Source organism: Salvelinus fontinalis, chromosome 15 (assembly GCF_029448725.1).
Source record: "Salvelinus fontinalis isolate EN_2023a chromosome 15, ASM2944872v1, whole genome shotgun sequence".
Taxonomy (NCBI): Eukaryota; Metazoa; Chordata; class Actinopteri; order Salmoniformes; family Salmonidae; genus Salvelinus; species Salvelinus fontinalis.
Window position 1 is genome coordinate 24,115,493 of NC_074679.1, and position 24,558 is coordinate 24,140,050.

Sequence of the window (24,558 nt, forward strand, 5' to 3'; positions counted from 1 at the left end):
CATTTAACCACAATCAGACCCTCGATATTTATTGGAAAGGAGCATCAAGATCACTGCACTTTCACCACTCTGTGAAGTTCATCAGAATTTATTTAATCTGTAGCCTAATGAACTGCATGGTTTCCCAAGTCGTAGTGGGAGGACCACACACCATACCGTCCATTGACTCCAAGTTTACTGCGATATGATTGTTTTTATATCAATATTTGCGCATAATGGAATTTCCACTGCCATTTCACGCATAATTAATTTTACAGACACAAAAAGATCCCACCATGTCGAACGAACAAATTAACTGTCTGCATTTATTAAATTGTAACGAAACTTCCTGTTTCCAACACAGCTGTTGTAGTACATTTTTTAAATCTGGTATGACTTTACTCGCTTAACCTGTTGGGGATGGGGGCGCTGTTTAGACTACTTATGCTAATTTGGCTAATTTTTTAAACGGCTTCCCACAAAATCCTTGATCGTACAATATGCATATTATTATTATTATTGGATAGAAAACAGTCTATAGTTTCTATAGGAGTTGAAATTTTGTCTCTAAGTGGAACAGAGCCCATTCTACAGCAATTTCCCTGACATGGAGTCAGATTTGAGAAATGTTGGCCACTGTTCTGAAGTCATTTAAAAGGGCACTGTCGTTGCTATGACTATACGGACACTTCTTACGTCTTCCCCTGGATGCCTTTACGTGATGACGATTCCAACGGGGTCGATTGCGCGTTCACAGGCCCTACAAATGAAAAAACCCTGAAGCTAGTCATTCTTTGGGAGCTGCGTCATGAGCCAAGAAGACACCGGCGCGCACCTGTTCCAAGCGTTAGTTTAGCCTGTTATATTTCTCCGGTCATCTTTTCACTCGTTATAGGAGTTAAAAACATCATAAGGTAGTTAATTTAAAGCGTTTTATAGCAATTTATATCCGTTTAGTGCGATTTTGGGACATTTATTTTTGCAACGATGTGAGAAGTTGGGCACGCTTTTCAGTTCATCCCGAACGCAGTTGACATTTCCACATGGCAAGAGGACAGCTTTCCACCAAAAGACGATTTCTCCCAAGAAAGGATCCTTTGCCCAAGATACTGATGGAAGAACAGCTCAAGGTAGGACATTTTTATTATGATAAATCGTGTTTCTGTCGAAACATTTTAGTGGCTTAGGACGCCATGTTTTTTGACGTAGCTTCGCTTGGCGCAAACTGTATTGAAAAGTAAGGATAAATTAAAAAATGTAATAACGCAATTGTATTAAGAATTAAATTGTCTATCAATCCCTGTCCACCCTGTATTTTTTAGTCACGTTTATGAGTATTTATGTATAAGAGTAGATCACTGTCTAAGTGGCGCAAGGACATTTTCTGACCAACTGAGCTACATTTCACATTGTCTAACCATGATTTTGGGGGCTAAATATAAACATTTTCGATCAAACTGTATATGCATGTTGTAATGTGATGTTACAGGAGTGTCATCGGAAGAATTCTGAGAAGGTTAGTGAAAAAATTAATATCTTTTGGCGATGTTGACTTTTATCGCTCACTTTGGCTAGAATCAATGCTGGGCTGCTAATTGCTATGTGCTAAGCTAATATAACGATTTATTGTGTTTTCGCTGTAAGACACTTAGAAAATCTGAAATATTGTCTGTATTCACAGGATCTGTGTCTTTCGATTCGTGTATGCTGTGTATTTTTACGAAATGTTTGATGATTAGTAGTTAGGTAAACACGTTGCTCATTGTAATTATTCTAGTCCATTTGTGATGGTGGGTGCAATTGTAAACTATGCCATCTACCTGAAATATGCACTTTTTTCTAACAAAACCTATCCCATACCATAAATATGTTATCAGACTGTCATCTAATGAGTTTTTTTGTTGGTTAGGGGCTATAAATATCTTAGTTTAGCCGAATTGGTGATGGCTACTGGTGTTGGTGGACAAATAAAAGATGGTGGATTATGCTAATGTGTTTTTAGGTAATAGATGTACATCTTTACATATTGTGTCTTCCCTGTAAAACATTTTAAAAATCGGAAATGTTGACTGGATTCACAAGATCTGTGTCTTTCATTAGCTGTATTGGACTTTAATGTGTGAAAGTTAAATATTTTAAAAAAGTATTTTTTTTGAATTTCGCGGCACTGGTTTTTCAGTGGGGGGGGGGGGGGGGGGTGCCGCTAGCGCCACGCTGATCCTAGACAGGTTAAACTGTATGGAAATGTGGTTAGTGAAACCATTTTGCCATTCTGGAAGTGTTCTAGTTCCATTTGTGTAGTGTGAGCCATGATTATATTGTGTTTATTGGACAGTGATGCTGATACAGGCTGTGTGTTTAAAGGATGCAGGCCTTTTGTCTTGGTGTTTAGGAAGCTCCATTAATCTCTTGCTCCTCTAATTGACTCTATTGATTCAGATTGTTCTCTGGACTTACTGAGAGACCAGTAAAGGAGCTTCTGTACTGCACTTAGCTGGGCCTGTTAAAAAGACAGGGCCTGAATTCTAACCAGTGTACTAATGATGAGGACATTGATTTATGTCGTCTCATCTCAAAAGAGTACAGATTTTTTTTCTGAGGGTTTTAATCATGCGTAGCTTGTTAGGGAGACAATGTTGGAAAGGGGAAATGAAAGAAGGCATTCTAGGAAATACAATGTACCATCAGAAGGAGTTGTGTGTGTGTGTATATAGTACGGTACGTGAAAGTATGACTAACTCTTATTGGTTAGAAACTGGATGCTCATGCTCATGAGGGTACTCTGTGTGTGTGTTCCTAGTCTGACCAGTATAAATGCTGGGAAGCTGTCCCGGGGGGACTTGGGTGACTGTTTCATCCCCTGTACTCCTAACGGCTGCATGGAGCTCATCAGACAGACTGGTGGGTACAGCAGAGAAACTAGTTATGAGCCAATGCTAATGAGCTGAATTACTTAATATGTAGAAGTGCTCAATTTAATGATTGACACTGCAGTGCATCTGTGCAGGTGTTTCTGTGGCCGGGAAGAGAGCTGTGGTGATTGGCCGCAGTAAGATTGTGGGCGCGCCCATGCATGACCTACTGCTGTGGAACCACGCTACCGTGACAACCTGTCATTCAAAGACTGCTGACCTCGCTGCTGAGGTAACCCAAGCCCAAGACATGTCACACGCTCACTCAGAACATGAAAACACTCTCAACCATATATACAGGCAGTTCCTATCCATATAAACATGTACTACAGGCAACTCGTCATGATGATGTATACAGGTAGATGACATGTCACATACAGATCCCACATACCGGAGCACTACTGTTTATTAGATTGATAGACTTGTGCCGCGAAACAAACTAGTATAGTGAGGAGATCCATCCAGTCCCCTCTTTCCAGGTGGGCAGAGCAGACATTTTGGTGGTTGGGATTGGGAAAGCAGAGATGGTGAAGGGGGATTGGGTGAAGAAGGGAGCGGTGGTCATCGACTGCGGCATTAATCACATCCCAGGTTAGTATGGTCCCCTCCATTGGATTCCATTTTGATAAGTACTTTTTTTTTTAGAATAAAAGTGAGCTAAACATGGAGTGAATCATCGGTTCTCCATGGAGCTGGTACTTCTCTTTATGGGTAACATTTAGGGGTGCTTGTGTTGACGGCATGGTTCCTCTCTGTGCTCCTCAGATGAGACGCGGCCCAGTGGGAAGCGTGTGGTGGGGGATGTGCACTACTCCTCTGTTAAGGAGCATGCTGGCTTCATCACTCCAGTACCAGGAGGAGTGGGGCCCATGACTGTGGCCATGCTCATGCAGGTAGTTGGGAACAACTGGGAATTGAACACGGCGGTTGTCTGTATACCTTATAAGTTAGCCCACCAAGCTAAGGCTTAGGAAAACGAGTCCTCAGATCTTAGGCAAGGTTACTCATCACGTGAGTGTAGCTTACCGATCCACCTCCAGCACAAAGGCAGTGACATCCCTACTAGTAATCACACAAACCACAAAAATTCATCCTGTGAAAAATTCATATTTCAGTGGAAAAGTGGTATTAATTTGTGATGGAGCAGCTCCCTGTCCTGTGACCTCATCAATGCCATTCACTCAACTGTTTACGCAGCATGACATCATGGCAAAGACGGACTCCGTTAAACTGAATGTGGAGAATTTTGTAGTAGATAAGGTGTTATTTCAGACACTCATTTGTTTCTGTCTGGTAATCCTCTGAGGTAATGGAATTCTAACGACATAAATGAATGGAAAGCAATGTTTTATTCACTTTTATGGCACTGTGCAATCCACAGTTGCGCAGAGCACATTCAGTGAGAATGAATGGCTTTTGTCTATAAGGCATAACCATAGAAGCGAATTGTCCTTTGAGTTTGGTACAAATTCCAATCTATACACACATGCGCACTATACTCACATGTACACATGGATTTGTTGTTGTAGAGTAGTGGCCTGAGGGCGCACACTTAATGTGTTGTAAAGTCTTCTGTGTAATGTATATAACTGCCTTATTTTTGCTGGACCCCAGGAAGAAGGCAGCAGCTAATTGGGATCCATAATAAATACAATCTAAATGTGTAAACTGAGCTTTTCATTGGCTGTGTTTTTTTGTTGTTGTTTCTCTTCATCTCCAGAACACAGTGCTAAGTGCCAAGCGCTTCCTGGAGTCTCACCAGCCAGGCAAGTGGAGCATCACCTACACCAAGCTCATCCTGCAGAAGCCTGTGCCAAGGTTTGTCCCCTCATCCTCTGCATACCTTTCCCTCTGATGTGGAATCACTTTATCTTCTAGTCGTTTAGTGATTTTTCATACTTTTAATACTCCTCAGTAATGTTGCTGAATAATTCAACCTTCTACTAAAGTAGGGGCTCTAGTCTAATTTTGGTTCTCTACTTCATGTTTGAAAGCCCTAAATTTGGGCCTCAGAGACTTGCATGACTTTTCCTGTCTGCTGTTACTGCTGAATAAATGTGTGACCTGACTGTGGCCCTCAGTGACATTGTGATCTCGCGTTCCTGCGTGCCCAAGCCCATTGACCGACTGGCCACGGAGGTGGGGCTGCTGTCGGACGAGGTGGAGCTCTATGGGAAGACCAAGGCCAAGGTGCAGCTGGACATCATCAATCGCCTGCGGGCACAGCCTGATGGGAAATACGTGGTGGTCACTGGGTATGCTCTGTACAATAAACTTTTGTTCTTGTTGTGTTGTAGATGTAACATGGAAAATGTGCTCCTTTTCGCTACAGTGGCCTGGTACAGAACTCTTCATTTATCAAGATTGATTATCTATTATGCTCTCTGAAATGTTTCACACCAGTGTTAATGTTGTCTGTACCTCTAGAATCACCCCCACCCCACTGGGAGAGGGAAAGAGCACCACCACCATAGGACTGGTCCAGGCTCTGGGGGCTCACATGAAGCTCAATGTCTTCGCCTGTGTCCGCCAGCCTTCCCAAGGCCCCACCTTCGGAATCAAAGGTGAGCACTGAGTGATGCTGCCGTTTACTGACTGGTTGGATGCCTTTTGTGTGAAAATGTAAGGCTTCATCAATGCTCAGTTATCAATGCTAAATGCCTGGAATGTTCTATCTACAGGAGGTGCTGCTGGAGGTGGATATTCTCAAGTAATTCCCATGGAGGAGGTACAGCACTGAATGATTTCCATTCTGTTCCAGACATTGATCATTCAGGAAGGGGTTTCGGTATAAAAAAAATTACATCTAGAATCGTCTTCCTATATCGCAACAAAGCATCCTTCACACATGCTGCCAAACATACCCTCGTAAAACTGACCATCCTACTGATCCTCGACTTCGGTGATGTGATCTATAAAATACCCTCCAACACTCTCCTCAACAAACTGGATGCAGTCTATCACAGTGCCATCCGTTTTGTCACCAAAGCCCCATACACTACCCACCATTGCGGCCTGTACGCTCTCGTTGGTTGGCCCTTGCTTCATACTCATCGCCAAACCCACTATCTACAAGTCTCTGCTAGGTAAAGCCCCGCCTTATCTCAGCTCACTGGTCACCATAGCAGCACCCACTCGTAGCACGTGCTCCAGCAGGTATATCTCACTGGTCACCCCCAAAGCCAATTCCTCCTTTGGTCGTCTATCCTTCCAGTTCTCTGCTGCCAATGACTGGAACGAACTGCAAAAATCTCTGAAGCTGGAGACTCATATCTCTCTCACTAGCGTTAAGCACCAGCTGTCGGAGCAGCTCACAGATTACTGCACCTGTACATAGCCCGTCTATAATTTAGCTCAAACAACTACCTCTTCCCCTACTGTATTTATTGATTTATTTTGCTCCTTTGCACACCATTATTTCTATTTCTACTTTGCACATTCTTCCACTGCAAATCTACCATTCCAGTGTTTTACTTGCTATATTGTATTTACCTCGCCACTATGGCCTTTTTTTGCCTTTACCTCCCTTATCTCACCTCATTTGCTCACATTGTATATAGACTTATTTTTCTACTGTATTATTGACTGTTTGTTTATTCCATGTGTAACTCTGTGTTGTTGTATGTGTCAAATTGCTATGCTTTATCTTGGCCAGGTCGCAGTTGCAAATGAGAACTTGTTCTCAACTAGCCTACCTGGTGAAATAAAAAAAATAAAGCTCTATTTGACCATATGGTTTAATTATGATTTCAGTTCAACCTCCACCTCACTGGAGATATCCACGCCATCACAGCTGCCAACAACCTGGTGGCGGCCGCCATAGACGCCCGTCTGTTCCATGAAGCCACCCAAACAGACAAGGTGAACACTCTCGGTTGCTGACATCTGTTCTTGAGAAAGATTGCACTGCACAAGGTGGTATTCCATGTTTGATTAATGTGTGTGTCGGTCCATTTCTTATCTTTCTCACTCATTCCATCTCCCACAGGCTTTATATAACCGTCTGGTCCCTCTTAGTGGAGGTCAGAGGACATTCTCCCCCATCCAGATAAACAGACTAAAGGTACAAACTCAATTGTATCCGTGGATGACAATGCCATTATTATCTTGACTGTCTTAGGGAGGGAATTTCTCTACTATTGTCTCTGTATGTGATCCCTGTAGAGACTGGGCATTGAGAAGACTGACCCCACCACTCTGACCGAGGAGGAGATAACCCGCTTTGCCCGACTAGACATGGACCCTGACTCCATCACCTGGCACAGAGGTACTGAAGACTGTACTGGATATGTACCCTGAGTGGCCTGACTGTTGTGTATAATGTATACTATACTACAGGGCTCTCCAACCCTGCTCCTGGAGAGCTACAGTCCTGTAGGTTTTCACTCCTACCCTAATCCAGCACACCTGATTGTAATGGTTAGCTGGTTGATAAGCTGAACCTGGTTAGTTACAACTGGGGTTGGAGCGAAAACGTACAGGAGGGTAGCTCTCCAGAAACCGGGTTGGAGAGCCCTGCTATACTATGACATGTCAGTGTTGAGATGTAGAACAGTGTTTTAATGGGTCTTTGTGTCATTTCAGTGTTGGACACCAATGATCGTTTCCTGAGGAAGATCACCATTGGCCAATCGCCGACTGAGAAGGGACACACTAGGGAGGTATGTAAAAGTTCATAGTACACATGCTTTTCTTCCATTAGTTAGTCACCCACTGATACTGCTGTTGACTCTTGTTCTGTCCTCCTCCCCCAGGCTCAGTTCAGCATCACGGTGGCCAGTGAGATCATGGCCGTGCTGGCTCTCACCAGCAGCCTGAAGGACATGCGCCAGCGCCTGGCCAAGATGGTGGTGGCAACCAGCCGCAGTGGGCAGCCCATCACCACAGAGGACCTGGTAGGTGGCCCTAGTCTCCCTCTCACACTGTCATCCAACACATAGACAGTTGAGGTTTGTGATGAGTGCTTGTTGATTCTGGCCTTAAAAGATTCTCACCATTTCATTGTTCCTTCTGTGTGCAGGGTGTGAGTGGAGCCCTGACTGTGCTGATGAGGGATGCCATCAAGCCCAACTTGATGCAGACTCTAGAGGTGGGTGGGGCAGGGAAGGGAGGGAGGGAGGGAACTCCTCAGGGTGGAACTGTACAGGCCTGGCAACTGGAGGAGAGGAGAGGGAAGCAAAGCCATGTGGGAAAATGGGTTTCAGATTCTTTAATTGGTTAGGGTAGTGTGGATGTGAAGCTTCCTATGTTCTCACGGAGCAGTGATGACACAGTCTGGAGAAGACAGATAGCGTGTGCTTGTGGCTGTTTTTAGTTTAGTTACTAATCCCCTGTTTCTCTTTGAGAAGTTCTGAGGCAGGATTGGGTACAAAGTAGCTAATCTATTTGCATCAAATCAACAGATATTCCAAAGCCTAGAACTAAGTTTGTTGCCTGCAGATATGTGATTCTGAGTCTATGGTGTTTGATGTGGTAGACTTGACTTCTTTGAGTCAGAGTGGTGACATTGCTACTGGCTGAGTGTGTGTTCTGCTGCTGGATGATTGAGAGGAGTTTCTCTACAGGGAACCCCCGTGTTCGTCCACGCCGGACCTTTCGCCAACATCGCCCACGGCAACTCTTCCGTCCTGGCTGATAAGATAGCCCTGAAGCTGGTCGGCCCGGAGGGATTTGTGGGTAGGTGGAGCTGAAACACACAGCCTCTCCCTTGACAAGAAACAAAACTATGAACACCTCTTGTAATGTGAGTGTTGGTTGTTTCTCTCATGGGACAGTGACTGAGGCTGGGTTCGGCGCTGACATCGGCATGGAGAAGTTCTTCAACATCAAATGCCGCTACTCCGGCCTGCGGCCTCACGTGGTGGTGCTGGTGGCCACCGTCCGAGCTCTGAAGATGCATGGAGGTGGGCCAACGGTGAGTGACTGCATAGTTTACTGGAGGTCTTTGAAATCTTTCTACTCTTGTTCTAATGGTGGTGCCAATGGGCAGCTTTCAGAAAGACTGCTTCAGAAAAAACAATTAAAGGGCAGGTTTTGCCCCCTCAAAAGAAGAGTAGCGGTTGCTCAGTGTAGTCAATTATAATCATCAGATCAACCTAGAGAATGTTCACGTATTAATGTCATATATACCGTTCAAAAGTTTGGGGTCACTTAAATGTCCTTGTTTTTTTAAAGAAAAGCACACTTTTTTTGTCCATTTTTAAAATAACATCATATTGATCAGAAATACAGTGTAGATGTTGTAAATTACTATTGTAGCTGGAAATATTCAATTTTGCAAAGAAGGCCAGCATCCCGGAGTCGCCTCTTCACTGTTGACGTTGAGACTGGTGTTTTGCGGGTACAATTCAATGAAGCTGCCAGTTGAGGACTTGTGAGGTGTCCGTTTCTCAAACTAGACACTCTAATGTACTTGTCCTCTTGCTCAGTTGTGCACCGGGCCTCCCACTCCTCTTTCTATTCTGGTTAGAGCCAGTTTGCGCTATTCTGTGAAGGGAGTAGTACACCGTTGTACAAGATCTTCAGTTTCTTGGCAATTTCTCGCATGGAATAGCCTTAATTTCTCAGAACAAAAATGGACTGACGAGTTTCAGAAGAAAGGTCCTTGTTTCTGGTAATTTTGAGCCTGTAATCGAACCCACAAATGCTGATGCTCACAGATACTTAACTAGTCTAAAGAAGGCCAGTTTTATTGCTTCTTTAATCAGAACAACAGTTTTCAGCTGTGCTAACATCTTTGCAAAAGGGTTTTCTAAGGATCAATTAGCCTTCTAAAATTATAAAACTTGGATTAGCTAACACAACGTGCCATTGGAACACAGGAGTGATGGTTGCCGATAATAGGCCTCTGTACGCCTATGTAGATATTCCATTAAAAAATCTGCCGTTTCCAGCTACAATAGTCATTTACAACATTAACAACGTCTACACTGTATTTCTGATCAATTTGATGTTATTTGCTTTTCTTTCAAAAACAAGGACATTTCTAAGTGACCCCAAACTTTTGAACGGTAGTGTATATATTCTCTCCTATAGAATGTCCTATCCCGCTTCAATCAATGCAGGTGCACTGCTAAGAATGTAATTCAATTTCCTGCTTGGAGGTCACACAGGAAGACCTGTCATTCTGCTGCTTTAGCTCTATCCCCACGAACACTAGTATGTTTCATGTCCTTGGACAGGAAATAGGGATACAGCCCCTTATTGTTTGTTCTAGGTTAGTAATTTGATAGCTTTTTGACTGATCTTTCTCCTTTGATCCAGGTTACTGCTGGGATGGCCCTGCCCAAAGAATATGTGGAAGAGGTAAGACACTTCTCTGCGCCTCACCCTCACTCTCACTTCAGCCCCACCCCTTTTACACCGCATCACATCAGGGAAAGATCAGCCATCCTAAATGTACCACTTACCTTTTATGATAATGTTCTGCTAATGGCATATTGCTCATCCTCTGGACAAGTTGGTTTTAAGTAGAGCTGTGGCGGTCATGAAATTGTCAGCCGATCATAGTAATTGACTGTTAATTAACATAAACACATTTAGCATCGGCTGGCTTCCACACATAACCTACAAGCCACTGATGCAGACCTTTTGGAACATCTACATTTTAAAAAGTATAATAAATCCATGTAATATAGCCTACACCAGAAGAACAGTATAGCATGAGTTGTCCTTATGTTAGGCCGTGATCTGGCTATGCCATAATTCTGAGGGCTACGCTAGTTCATTTAGCAGACAAGATTTGCTTAGAATTCAATGGCATTATTTATAGTAATCAGAATACAATTGAACATAGCTGAATAAAATAGGAAGGATATTTTCTCCGAACAATTTGAGGGAGTCCGCACACGCGGCAATTCTGTGTTGCGCGGTTAACAAAGAAACAGGTACTCCTATATGCTTAATTTAGAGTTATTTATGTAACTTTAGTTATGGGCTAGATTTTTAATTCATTCTTAGGCTGCATGATGTGACTAATGATTTGAAAAAAATTGCATGCAAGGCATGAGCTCTGCTTTGTTTTTTTGGCTGTTCAGGCTGTTCACACTTCATCAGTCTCTCATTCACAATTTGACAAGCACTTGATAATGCCTCGAATTTCCCGGCTGCATCCCCTTTGTGTGGCCCCAATGCCCCCTTAAACAATCCATTCCTTTTGTGGCCGTTGTGCGCTTGGGCTGAATATAATAATTCCATTCTCCCAGCTGCATGCCGAAGCACCTCTCACTCACATGGCTCTCATTCACATGATCAGGCCTTTCTCACAGGCTACAAGTAAAGACAGACACATCCGGGATGCAACTGCGCACGTCATCCAATTCCGAGGTGCATATTGGAAGAACTGTCCACATTTACTTTTCGTCAGCCAACAAGATGAGTAGGCCTAGCGAACAGCAAAAGCCATAGCCCATGTCAATCTACTATCCCCCATTGTACAAAAGTTTACTTATTCTGTGCGATAAATAAATATTCCAAACATATTTTAGGGCAGTTGTGGGATGTGATAGATCCCGAATTAAAACAACCACTAGCATCAAAAAAACTGTTTTAAGCAATGAGCCTGACTCAATAGATGAGCAGGTTTAGCTTAAAATGTTGAACTATTTGGTTATTTCTTCACATAAGTGCAGCAATGCACACACTGCAGTAGGCTATAAGCGGGAATTTTCCATTAGCAGGAAAACACCATTCTCAAAAGTGACCACAAATGCGATTATGCATGTAATGCTTTTATTATTAAGGTGCATTTTTACATTGAAAATGAACTTCCCCAAACTTGAAACTCACGCGCTGCGTATGTATATCAGTTAGGCTCTACACCCGTTGTAAAGCGGATTAATGTGCTTCATTTTAAGAAGTTATTTGGTCACTTTAGTTGTGATATCAACCGTACCAAAACATAGGCATATGGGCTAGGCTATATGAGGTGTGCGACTATGATTTGAAAAAGTAGGAGACAAAAAGCATGTGCTGTCTTCCTTAAGATGGGCATCATTCACAAGTGATAGGCTAATATTTTCAACCATCACACTATTCTTGATTTAATCTTGTCTTCACATATATTATTTAGTTTGTGTGAAATTTGTTTTGATTTAGAATGGACCATTATCATGTGGCTGTAATACGGTCACCGTAAGCGCCCCTAGTCGTAAGACTTCATTAGAAGGCATCAAGAGCATGTGCTTTGTATTTGCTTTGTGTCTTGTGACACAATTCTCATCTGATGCAATTAGTTGAGTTGAACTACACAGGCTCATCCATTATGCAGTGCAATTAGGTCCAGTTCACATGCTCTCTTGATTTTACATGGACCATTGCCCAATACCTACTGGCTACATGTGATCATTGGTGTGAGTATAAAATAGCTCCACTCAACTCCCTCGGGTGTCTCTACAAAGCCAGACTGTACGCAGTATATTATATAATAGCTGTATATAAAAAATTCTAAAACTTTTGTGTGTTTCTGTGTAGAACCTTGAGCTGCTGGAGAAGGGCTGCAGTAACATGAGGAAACAAGTGGAGAATGCCAGGCATTTTGGAGTGCCAGTGGTAGTGGCCGTCAACGCTTTCAAGTAAGTCCTATTCATGGTGAGCATCTGAAACTATTTTACCCTTCTTGTCCAGTGTTTTGACCTCTGACCTGTGTCTCCCTGACTGCAGGACAGACACTGAATCAGAGCTGGACCTGATCTGCACCCTGGCCAAGGAAGTGGGGGCCTTTGATGCGGTGCGCTGCTCTCACTGGGCTGAAGGGGGTGCTGGTGCCGTGGCCCTGGGACAGGCTGTGCAGAGGGCTTCTGAGGCCCCCAGTGACTTCAAGTTCCTCTATGATGTGGAGGTAAAGCGAGCGTCGGCCTCCGTCAAAGACCTTGTTTTTCACTATATGACACGGATGCATTGATTTCATCCTGCTCAGGAAATCTATTATTTTTCTTCCCTTCATCTCATCATTCTTGTCATGTCTGTAGATGAAATAAATCACTGATTTACTTCTGAGACGTAGATGACTGTTTTGATTATAATATTTATACATCAAGTGATTTCCCAGAATAGTATAACTTAATCTTTCTCCTCATGTACTGCTGCAAATGCTTGCATTACATTTAAACATGTTGGAGAATCAGTGTAGATGACCTGAACCAGTTCTATGGTACTCATATGTTGTACGTATGTGTATTTTTGTCTGTCTGAATTGCTTGCAGCTGCCCATTGCGGATAAGATCCGGATCATTGCTCAGAAGATCTATGGGGCTGATGATATAGAGCTGCTGCCAGATGCCCAGCACAAGGTGGAGCTCTACACCAAACAGGTACAATAGCTATGAGACTAAGGTGTTTAATGGAGACGGTTCTTTGTTTACATGCTTTGTATAGAACCTATTTGTTTGTAGCACACTACTCATTGATTTCTGGAGCACATTTTCAACCTTTACTTTGAAGGTTCAATAAAACAGTCTGGAGGGTTCACATTTCTATTTGAGGTTTTACTCTCCTTTCAATGAACGCCATATTTGTTTTGGTCAGGGCTTTGGGAATCTGCCCATCTGCATGGCAAAGACCCACCTGTCCCTGTCCCACGAGGCGGATAAGAAGGGCGTGCCCACAGGTTTCGTCCTGCCCATCAGAGACATCCGTGCCAGTGTGGGTGCTGGGTTCCTCTACCCTCTTGTTGGCACGGTAAGAAAGCACTGGCCTGGAGAATAACTGTATTTAAAATATCCATGATCTCAACAGAAAATCAACTGAATCAATGAAGAGTCAAATCAATCTCTTGATCAGAGGACACAAAGTACTAGTACAGTTTATTCCTTTTTTGGCCCCATCCTAGATGCCCACAATTCCAGGGCTGCCCACAAGGCCCTGTTTCTATGACATTGACCTAGACCCTGAGACTGAGCAGGTCAATGGACTCTTCTAAGAAGGGCTCCACCCTGTTTAACGGTAAGGAATCCGCTACATTACAGCTATACAAATGATGCAACAACCCATACAAGCATACAGATATGGTTGATGTCTGTAATGGTTCTTGTTATTTTTCTCTCTGTTGCTCTATCTTTATCTTCCCATTAACAGAGGTGATCTGTGGTCTGCAGCCCCCAAAACAAGGCCTAATGAAATGTGATGGAGTAGTAACTGGAAGCGCTTCCCTCCCTTGTCAATAATGTCCTGTATTTTTCACTGTCGCTGACAATAGTACATTTCTCTGCCCATGGTCACTGAAGGGTAAAATAAAGAAACTTAATTAAGAAACAGTTTGTCCTCTGATATTATTCTGTATTAAATTCTAGATGGGGGGGAAATTGCCTGTTTACATTAATTTAAAAAGATTCTCCGGTACCTTTTTGTATACTTTTTTGCCAGTAGCTCTGAAAGTAGCACTCACGAGACAACAGTGGTCCCTGAAAAATGTGTACTGTCACATATGTGCACCACGTCATTGCTCTCTCGTGTCCACTGAGCCATTGGGCCCACCCTGCAAACTCATCTGATAACGCTGGGCAGGCCTCTTGCTAGCTGTTGCTCAAATGTGAGGGGCTGAAGCTAATTGGCTAGAACTCGAATTGCTAGGGTGCTGGCCCACGTGTAGGGAAAATGGCGCGGCACAGCTTCCAGAAAAGTTGCTTTCAAACTAGGGATTTCGTGGCTAATTGAGTTAAAATATTAATTTTGCTCTTATCATTCATCTATGAACTACACCTTGAGACATACAGCCCAAAGTGGGAGGTTTAAACTTTTTTTTTTTTCTTAATTACCAAAGTACCGGAGCATGTTTTTAATAATCACCTCTGAACATAAACAAACCTTCCCAGGAGCTACTGTATCAGACCCTTCAAAAGTGCAGTGTTGTCTGATAATACTGTACATGGTAAGGAGACACTGGGGAGAGGGAGGCCTCAGATCATGAATCAGGTGGTTATCAGTGTGATTTGTGTGTAAATTAGACTGTCTACTGCCATGGGCTGGTAAAGGACAGTTTTTTTGGGATTCAAAACAATGTTGGAAATTAGGCAGAGCAAATTCTGACATTGCTGCCTTTATAAAAAATTCTGTGACACTGACTATCCTTGTGGTTTAAAGATTGGTCCTAATAGTGTCTCTTCAAACGTTCTTGTTGCCATTCTTTGTTCGGTATTCTAATATAGAATGACTAATACTGTTAAAGTACTGTACACCAATTGATTCTGTAATTTGAGCATGTTACTTAATCAATGACTGACTTTTTATATCAGAAAATGATTTCAATGAATAAGGTATTTTTAAATGTCCATAATGACAAATCGAAAACAGGTTTTTAGAATTTCTTTGCAAATGTATTAAAGATAAAAAACAAACCTTATTTTCATAGGTATTCAGACCCTAAGAGACCCGAAATTGATTCAGACCCGAAATTGAGCTCCGGTGCATCGTGTTTCCATTGATCATCCTTGATGTTTCTACAACTTGATTGGAGTCCACCTGTGGTAAATTCAATTGATTATACATGATTTGGAAAGGCCCACACCTGTCTATATAAGGTTCTAGAGTTGACAGTGCATGTCAGCAAAAACCAAGCCGTGAGGTCGACGGAATTGTCCATAGCGCACCGAGACAGTATTGTGTCGAGGCACAGCTCTGGGGAAGGGTACCAAAACATTTCTGCATCATTGAAGGTCCCCAAGAACACAGTGGCCTTATATGGAAGAAGTTTGGAACCACCAAGACTCTTAGAGCTGGCCGCCCGGCCAAACTGAGCAATCGGGGAGAAAAGGCTTGGTCAGGGAGGTGACCAAGAACTCAATGGTCACTCTGACAGAGCCAGAGTTCCTCTGATGATGGGAGAACCTTCCAGAAGAACAACCATTTCTGCAGCACTCCACCAATCAGGCCTTTATGGTAGAGTGGCCAGACGAAAGCCACTCCTCAGTAAATGGCACATAGCCCGCTCTCAGACCATGACATACAAGATTCTCTGGCCTGATGAAACCAAGATTGAACTCTTTGGCCTGAATGCCAAGCGTCACGTCTGGAGGAAACCTGGCACCATCCCTACGATGAAGCATTGTGGTGGCAGCATCATGCTGTGGGGATGTTTTTCAGCGGCAGGGACTGGGAGACTAGTCAAGATCGAGGGAAAGATGAACAGAGCAAAGTACAGAGATCCTTAATGAAAACCTGCTCCAGAGCGCTCAGGACCTAAGACTGGGGTGAAGGTTCACCGTCCAACAGGACAACGATCCTAAGCACACAGCCAAGACAATGTAGGAGTGGCTTTGGGACAAGTCTCAATGTCCTTGAGTGGCCCATCCAGAGCCCAGACTTGAACCCGATCGAACATCTCTTGAGAGACTTGAAAATAGCTGTGCAGCGACGCTCCTCATCCAACCTGCCAGAGCTTGAGATGATCTGCAGAAAAGAATGGGAGAAACTCCTTAAATCCAGCTGTTTATTTTTTTTATTTCACCTTTATTTAATCAGGTAGGCTAGTTGAGAACAAGTTCTCATTTGCAACTGTGACCTGGCCAAGATAAAGCAAAGACGTTCGACACATACAACAACACAGACACATGGAATAAACAAACATACAACCAATAATACAGTAGAAAAGTCTATATACAGCATGTGCAAATGAGGCTGGATAAGGGTGGTAAGGCAATACATAGGCAAAGGTGGCAAAGTAATTACAATATAGCAATTAAACACTGGAATGGTAGAATGTGCAGAAGATGAATGTGCAAGTAGAGATACTGGGGTGCAAAGGAGTAAGATAAACAAATAAATACATTATGGGGATGAGGTAGATTGGATGGGCTATGTGCAGTGATCTGTGAGCTGCACTGACAGCTTAAAGCTAGTGAGGGAGGTAAGAGTCTCCAGCTTTAGTGATTTTTGCAGTTCTTTCCAGTCATTGGCAAGGAAGGAGAGGCGGCCAAAGGAAGAATTGGCTTTGGGGGTGACCAGTGAGATATACCTGCTGGAGCGTGTGCTACGGGTGGGTGCTGCTATGGTGACCAGTGAGCTGAGATAAGGCGAGCTTTACCTAGCAGAGACTTGTAGATGACCTGGAGCCAGTGGGTTTAGCGACTAGTATGAAGCGAGGGCCAGCCAACGAGAGCGTACAGGTCGCAGTGGTGGGTAGTGTATGGGGCTTTGGTGACAAAACGGATGGCACTGTGATAGACTGCATCCAATTTGTTGAGTAGAGTGTTGGAGGCTATTTTGTAAATGACATCGTCGAGGTTCGGTAGGATGGTCAGTTTTACGAGGGTATGTTTGGGAGCATAAGTGAAGGAGGCTTTGTTGTGAAATAGGAAGCCGATTCTAGATTTAATTTTGGATTGGAGATGTTTTAATGTGAGTCTGGAAGGAGAGTTTACAGTCTAACCAGACACCTAGGTATTTGTAGTTGTCCACATATTCTAAGTCAGAACCGTCCAGAGTAGTGATGCTGGACGGGCGGGCAGCAATCGGTTGAAGAGCATGCATTTAGTTTTACTTGCATTTAAGAGTAGTAGAGGCCACGGAAGGAGAGTTGTATGGCATTGAAGCTCGTCTGGAGGTTAGTTAACACAGTGTCCAAAGAAGGGCCAGAAGTATACAGAATGGTGTCGTCTGTGTAGAGGTGGATCAAAGAATCACCAGCAGCAAGAGCGATATCATTGATGTATACAGAGAAGAGAGTCGGCCCGAGAATTGAACCCTGTGGCACCCCCATAGAGACTGCCAGAGGTCCGGACAACAGGCCCTCCAATTTGACACACTGAACTCTATCTGAGAAGTTGTTGGTGAACCAGGCGAGGCAATCATTTGAGAAACCAAGGCTGTTGAATCTGCCAATAAGAATGTTGTGATTGACAGAGTCGAAAGCCTTAGCCAGGTCGATGAATACGACTGCACAATAATGTCTCTTATCGATGGCGGTTATGATATCGTTTAGGACCTTGAGCGTGGCTGAGGTGCACCCATGACCAGCTCTGAAACCAGATTGCATAGCGGAGAAGGTACGGGTGGATTTGAAATGGTCGGTAATCTGTTTGTTAACTTGGCTTTCGAAGACCTTAAAGACAGGGTAGGATAGATATTGGTCTGTAGCAGTTTGGGTCTAGAGTGTCTCCCCCTTTGAAGAGGGGGATGACCGCGGCAGCTTTCCAATCTATGGGAATCTCAGACGATACGAAAGAGAGGTTGCAACAATTTCGGCAGATCATTTTAGAAAGAGAGGGTCCAGATTGTCTAGCCTGGCTGATTTGTAGAGGTCCAGATTTTGCAGCTCTTTCAGAATATCAGCTATCTGGATTTGGGTGAAGGAGAAGTGGGGGAGGCTTGGGTGAGTTGCTGTGGGGGGTGGAGGTAAGCCAGGTGGAAAGCATGGCCAGCCGTAGAAAAATGCTTATTGAAATTCTCAATTATAGTGGATTTATCGATGGTGACAGTGTTTCCTAGCCTCAGTGCAGTGGGCAGCTGGGAGGAGGTGCTCTTATTCTCCATGGACTTTACAGTGTCCCAGAACTTTTTGCAGTTTATGCTACAGGATGCAAAAAAAAAGCTAGCCTTAGCTTTCCTAAATTCCCAGAAAAGTTGCATATCACCGGGATGTTCGATGCTAATGCAGAACACTACAGTATGTTTTTGTGCTGGTCAAGGGCAGTCAGGTCTGGAGAGAACCAAGAGCTATATCTGTTCCTGGTTCAATTTTTTTTGAATGGGGCATGCTTATTTAAGATGGTGAGGAAGGCACTTTTAAAGAATAACCAGGCATCCTCTACTGACGGGATGAGGTCAAGATCCTTCCAGGATACCCGGGCCAGGTCGATTAGAGAGGCAGTGAAAGTGTTTTGGGGAGCGTTTGACAGTGATGAGGGGTGGTCATTTGACCGCAGACCCATTACGGGTGCAGGCAATGAGGCAGTGATCGCTGAGATCTTGGTTGAAAACAGCAGAGGTGTTTTTGGAGGGCAAGTTGGTTAGGATGATATCTGTGAGGGTGCCCGTGTTTACGGATTTGGGGTTGTACCTGGTGGGTTCATTGATAATTTGTGTGAGATTGAGGGCATCAAGCTTAGATTGTAGGATGGCCGGGGTGTTAAGCATGTCACAGTTTAGGTCACCTAGCGGAAAGGTATGCCAAGCTTGTAGCGTCATACCCAAGAAGACTCGAGACTGCACCAAAGGTGCTTCAACAAAGTACTGAGTAAAGAGTCTGAATACTTATGTAAATGTGATCTTTCTGTTTTTGCTTTGTCATTATGGTGTATTGTGTGTAGATTATATTATGTTGTCAGGGAGGTCAAGGGGCATTGCTCATAGGTCATAGAGTCATTAACAGTGAGTGTGGATGTGACTGAGAGCCATGAAGTCAGAGAACAGTGAGGTCGGAGATACCATAGAAACAAGTAAAGAAACCAAGGCTTACGAAAAACCCTGCCCCTATAACTGATAAAATGGAACAGAAAAAATCTCCTGAACATTGACTGAAGCAGGTGGATGAGATGCTGGTAAACCAATATCCCATAGAGACCTATAGTGGTCCCAGGAATGGTGGGGTGAATCCTTTCTCAGAGGAAGAGGAGGTGCAGAAACATTCAGGTGAATGTGTTGCCTCAACCATGGATCCCCCAGGGGATCTTAAGTGCAGGACATGGTATTAAAGGTTATTGTCAAACACATTCACTCAAATGCAATTTGCGAGTGAACTAAGTTACCACACTGAACCAAGAAAGAGTGCTGAATTTTCCGGTGCAAAGTCCAAGATCCAACAACTCTCATTCAGAAGTACCATGACCTTTGCAAATAGTCTGGGTAGCCATTAGATTAGAAGTTCAGAAGTTATACCACTGCCTGGTATAAAGGTCCTGGATGGCAGGAAGCTTGGCCCGAGTGAGGTACGGGGCCATACGCACTACCCTTTGTAGTGCCATGTGGTCGGAGGCGAGCAGTTGCCATACCAGGCAGTGACGCAACCTGTCAGGATGCTCTCGATGGTGCAGCTGTAAAACCTTTTGAGGATCTGAGGACCCATGCCAAATCTTTTCAGTCTCCTGAGGGGGAATAGGTTTTGTCATACCCTCTTCACAACTGTCTTGGTGTGCTTGGACCATGTTAGTTTGTTGGTTATGTGGACACCAAGGAACTTGAAGCTCTCAACCTGCTCCACTACAGCCCCGTTGATGAGAATGGGGGCGTGCTCGGTCCTCCTTTTCCTGTAGTCCACAATCATCTCCTTTGTCTTAATCATGTTGAGGGAGAGGTTGTTGTCCTGGCACTACACGGCCAGGTCTCTGACCGCCTCCCTATAGGCTGTCTCGTCATTGTCGGTGATCAGGCCTATAACTGTTGTCATCTGCAAACATACTGATGGTGTTGGAGTCGTGTCTGGCAATGCAGTCATGACTGAACAGGGAGTACAGGAGGGGCCCCTGTGTTGGGGATCAGCGTGGCAGATGTGTTGTTACCTACCCTTACCACCTGGGGGCAGCCCGTCAGGAAGTCCAGGATCCAGTTGCAGAGGGAGGTGTTTTGTCCCAGGGTCCTTAGCTTAGTGATGAGCTTTGATCTTTGTGAATGTTTTATAAATATTATGATATCATGGATGGATAATATTTGATCCGTTTTTTTTTGTTTTTTTTCTGTCATATTGTATGTGTGACGCAACATCCCAGATTGTGGAGACTTGTATCCATAGCAATGAGACACTTGAAAATGTGAGTCAGGTTTTTATACTGTACTTTTACATAGACATGTGCAAGACACTTTTGTCATGTTTTGTTCAACTGAATTAAAATATATACATGTTATCTGTGTACAAACATTCCATTGCTGTATACATAACTGCATTTTACATATCTGTAGCACAGACCTCTAATGTATTATATTTTGAACACATTTTTGATGTATTCCTTTAGTGGTAAGAGTCAACTGCAAGTACAATTAAATGAGAGGAAATTGGCCCTTTTACTGTGGCTGCGTTCCTACGCTTAGACGTTGCTTATGCCTAACAAATCTTACAACGCGTGGATAGGTATTTTAAGTATCGGCTAACCACATACGTTATAGCAATTTGTCAATCGATGACAAAATCGAAGACGGAGCACGCAATTATTATTGCCTTGCCTTATGGTGGTTTCGAGACAACTGGGAACTTGGAAATCCTTGATTTCAGTGCTTTTAACTGGGAACTCATCAACAACAACAAAAACAAGCACTGAATGGGAAAAATCGTTTTGAACGGTAATCCAACTCGGGAACTCTGGCCTTTTTCTAGAGATCTGACTTTCCGACCTGAAGCTCACTGACGTCATGTTACTAAGGTTGGAAGTCTGAGATCTCCGAGTTCCCAGTTGTTTTGAACGCGGCATTAGCCGACCATCATTTATCGATTCAGGCTGGAATAGTAGCCTATTTTGTGGGCTTTATGTTGAAAACTAGTTATGTTTCTATCCAATTGGCGACAGATTTGTATGCGAATATTTTTAAAGCCGTTTAGATTAAATATAAGCATTTTCCCACCTCAGATCTGTTTCCATCAAATTGATTTGCTGCTGCTGATAAAAGTCTGTGCGTGATGACGTAGTGCACAAAAAGTATATTTTGCAGTCCAATACAAGTAAATTGTTTCCATCGAATTTTCAACTCAGATTTTTTTGTGCATTATATAGCGAATGTGCTCACTCTGGTATTGACACCTGCTGTCTAGCCAACAGTTTGCAGATACATAATACGTAATTAAATTATTATGAACAAAAGCGAGATCATTTTAATTTGTCAAACGGCAGCCAAGAATCGATCATCATGTCACCAGAATAATACCCTCGATATTTATTGGGAAGGACCATCAAGCTCATCACCTTTCACCACTCTGTGAAGTTTATATATTGAATTTGTTGTAGTCTAATAAAATGTCTGTCTTCTTGAGTCGTAGTGGGAGGACCACGCAACATGTCATGTCGTGACTACTTGATATGATGGTTATTATATCAATATTTGCGCATAAAAGCGTTTCCACCGTAATTTTACCGAAACAAAAAGATCACACCTTGTCATATTTTGTTTTGACGACATTTGTAACGTTTACCGACATTTGCTTTCCATCAGGCCTATTGTGACATGTTTTTATCCGTCAACTACTTTACGCGCTTAAAAAATGTTGAATGGTTAATAAAACATTTGGGATTTTTTCCTGAATGTTGTGTGGACGTTCACATGGAAATTATTGATAACAACGGTTAAAAATAGTGGTGCAAGGGGAGACAAATATCCACAAGAAACAGGATTATATTTCCAAGACTCAGGGACATACCTGGTCATTGTTCCGGGTTTATTACTACCCCGTTGGTTAATGTTCTGTATGTGAGTAAATTATAAAAATGACGTTGAGCTGTCCTTCACTGAATGTTTGATATGTTGATCTGGTATGGGCTACACAGGAATGGTGTAGTATGATAGTATCTCGACGCCTCTGACATATAGTGACTTGTTTAGATGGCAAAAAATGACTTATTTTGCTGTAATTTTGTGTTTCTACAATGTAAAATGTTCATTGTATTGCATGATTATTATGCATTAAGAAGTTATACAAACATATGACTCTGTTTTATAAGTAGGTTTTATTAGAGATTTGTAAACTTTAATAAATCGCTCAACATGTTTTTTCCGTAATAATTACAGTGATTAAACAGATGCAAATGGTACATGATTAAATCTTTAATGTCCTCCACGACCTCCTTTTCCTTTTTGGTCACCTCCATGATCTCCATGCTCGCCTCCTTTTCCTTTATGCTCGCCTCCTTTTCCTTTATGCTCGCCTCCATGATCTCCGTGCTCGCCTCCTTTTCCTTTATGCTCGCCTCCTTTTCCTTTATGCTCGCCTCCTTTTCCTTTATGGTCGCCTCCATGATCTCCTCCATGCTCGCCGGCTTTCCCGTGGCCGTGTCCCCCTTTTCCACCTTTTCCCTTCTTCCCCTGGAAATGACAAAAATAACATTACTAGACTCACCTATTGGTTTAGGAAAACCTTTCTGATGGAAATGTTTTCCCTTCAATTGTCTCAATGATTACACCCATTACCCTGACATGTGAAAATCTAAATTCCATTTTTTGAGGGGTTTCCGAAACAATATTAATGTTATTACGTTAATGTGTATTAACTATTATTTTGTAAGCCTCCTAACTCTCCTTTGCCCTCTGCTCCGGAGCCCTGTGAAACAGACAGTATTCTGTTTACATCCACCAGGACAACACTGGGATCTAAGATATAGCAAGCTAGAAAATACTTTTGTTCTTTACTTCGCTTGATTTGAAAAGTTTTCTAAGACTGAGTTGACTGAAGTAAAGAAGCAGAGATAGACAAATAATGCAGATATCTTACGTCATCAGTCCCAGGTGTGGAATCCTCCTGGAACAACAACACATTATGTCAAACACATAGCACACAAGTCTGAAGGTATTTTCTGTATTTGAAAAGTAAGTTAACTGACTTACCGGTTTCTTTGCTGTGGATAAAAAGTAAAGAATATTTTGAAGTTATTCAAATAATAGAGGAATGCATTGTCATTATTTCCCAGTAAGCATCGAGAAAGCATGTATAGGCCATACTAGTCTACTCACTCCTTGAAATCGTAAATGCAATGTCAGTGCAATATATTCTCAACTTCAGGGTTGAGTTGTGAAACTACATAACTACATAGTAATTTAAAACCTCAGTGCACATAATACAGTAAATGAAGTGAACAACTTCAACACTTACCTGGATCACTCATTTTCTCAAACAAGAGTTGGCACTGAAATCACACTGTTGGACAAATGAATAGTATATTTCCAAAATAATCAGTATATCAAATTAAAATCCGGTATTTTCTTATCCATGTAAATATCAAAGTTTCTTTCGTCATATAAACAAGAATTGCATAAGAACCCATCCATTTACACATTAAAGCAAGCCTCACCTGGTACTGGAGGTTGAAGGACTGTACATAAACTGTATTTTCAGTCTGTATTTATAAGAGAGTGTAGAGTATGTAAAAACCACACCCAGTCTTTTTAATTATAGGTGGAAAGGTGTTTGTAGTCGGACAGAAAAAGCAGGGCGGAGAAATGAGATGATAGGTGACCCAAAATATTGGCATGATAATGATACTGACAGTTAAAAACGAGGCGGTTAAAAACAAAGACAAAACAAGGACATCATAATTATGTCAAACCTGAAGATTGATGATGAAAGTATTAATCTACCCAGCTTTGTTTCATAGAGCTTGGTGAGAGTGTGGTTTTCCTATGATTATTTTCCATACAACCTTCCCACAATCTTCTGGGAATGGTGCAGGATAGCTGTTTGTTTTAATGTCATTCTTAGCACATTTAAGGAACTTGACAAAAAAAAAAAAATCTTGATACGCTACATGGCCAGAAGTATGTGGACACGCCTTCAAATGAGTGGATTCTGCTATTTCAGCCACACCCGTTGCTGACAGGTGTATAAAATCGAGCACACAGCAATGCAATCTCCATTGACATTGGCTGTAGAATGGCCTGTACTGAAGAGCTCAGTGACTTTCAACATGGCACTGTCACCTTTCCAACTAGTCAGTTTGTCAAATATCTGCCCTGCTAGAGCTGCCCAGGTCAACTGTAAGTGCTGTTATTGTGAAGTGGAAAAGTCTTGGAGCAACAACCGCTCAGCCACAAAGTGGTAGGC

General features: G+C 42.8%; 2 protein-coding genes across 2 annotated transcripts in view; one reads left to right on the forward strand and one right to left on the reverse strand.

Moving 5' to 3' along the window:
* The window catches only part of mthfd1b (methylenetetrahydrofolate dehydrogenase (NADP+ dependent) 1b), a 29,717-nt gene extending 15,576 nt beyond the window's left edge, over positions 1–14,141 (forward strand). The window contains exons 6-28 of the mRNA XM_055863020.1: positions 2,780–2,880; positions 2,987–3,123; positions 3,371–3,482; positions 3,657–3,784; positions 4,612–4,709; positions 4,973–5,146; positions 5,319–5,455; positions 5,573–5,619; positions 6,645–6,752; positions 6,880–6,954; positions 7,056–7,158; positions 7,476–7,552; positions 7,646–7,786; positions 7,912–7,980; positions 8,456–8,567; positions 8,666–8,805; positions 10,155–10,196; positions 12,363–12,463; positions 12,552–12,729; positions 13,094–13,201; positions 13,416–13,568; positions 13,720–13,832; positions 13,965–14,141. Coding sequence (XP_055718995.1) covers positions 2,780–2,880; positions 2,987–3,123; positions 3,371–3,482; positions 3,657–3,784; positions 4,612–4,709; positions 4,973–5,146; positions 5,319–5,455; positions 5,573–5,619; positions 6,645–6,752; positions 6,880–6,954; positions 7,056–7,158; positions 7,476–7,552; positions 7,646–7,786; positions 7,912–7,980; positions 8,456–8,567; positions 8,666–8,805; positions 10,155–10,196; positions 12,363–12,463; positions 12,552–12,729; positions 13,094–13,201; positions 13,416–13,568; positions 13,720–13,809 — 2,431 coding nt within the window. The 3' untranslated portion in view covers positions 13,810–13,832; positions 13,965–14,141. The remainder of the gene's footprint in view (positions 1–2,779; positions 2,881–2,986; positions 3,124–3,370; positions 3,483–3,656; positions 3,785–4,611; positions 4,710–4,972; positions 5,147–5,318; positions 5,456–5,572; positions 5,620–6,644; positions 6,753–6,879; positions 6,955–7,055; positions 7,159–7,475; positions 7,553–7,645; positions 7,787–7,911; positions 7,981–8,455; positions 8,568–8,665; positions 8,806–10,154; positions 10,197–12,362; positions 12,464–12,551; positions 12,730–13,093; positions 13,202–13,415; positions 13,569–13,719; positions 13,833–13,964) is intronic.
* Positions 14,142–22,452: 8,311 nt separating this feature from the next.
* Positions 22,453–23,912, reverse strand: LOC129811591 (bone marrow stromal antigen 2-like). Its single transcript, XM_055863023.1, has 4 exons — positions 23,810–23,912; positions 23,346–23,655; positions 23,233–23,259; positions 22,453–22,826 (listed from the first exon to the last, which is right to left on the reverse strand). The coding sequence occupies exons 2-4, from the start codon at positions 23,444–23,446 to the stop codon at positions 22,475–22,477; spliced, it is 480 nt and encodes a 159-aa protein (XP_055718998.1). The 5' UTR covers positions 23,447–23,655; positions 23,810–23,912; the 3' UTR covers positions 22,453–22,474.
* Between the last annotated feature and the right edge of the window lie 646 nt (positions 23,913–24,558).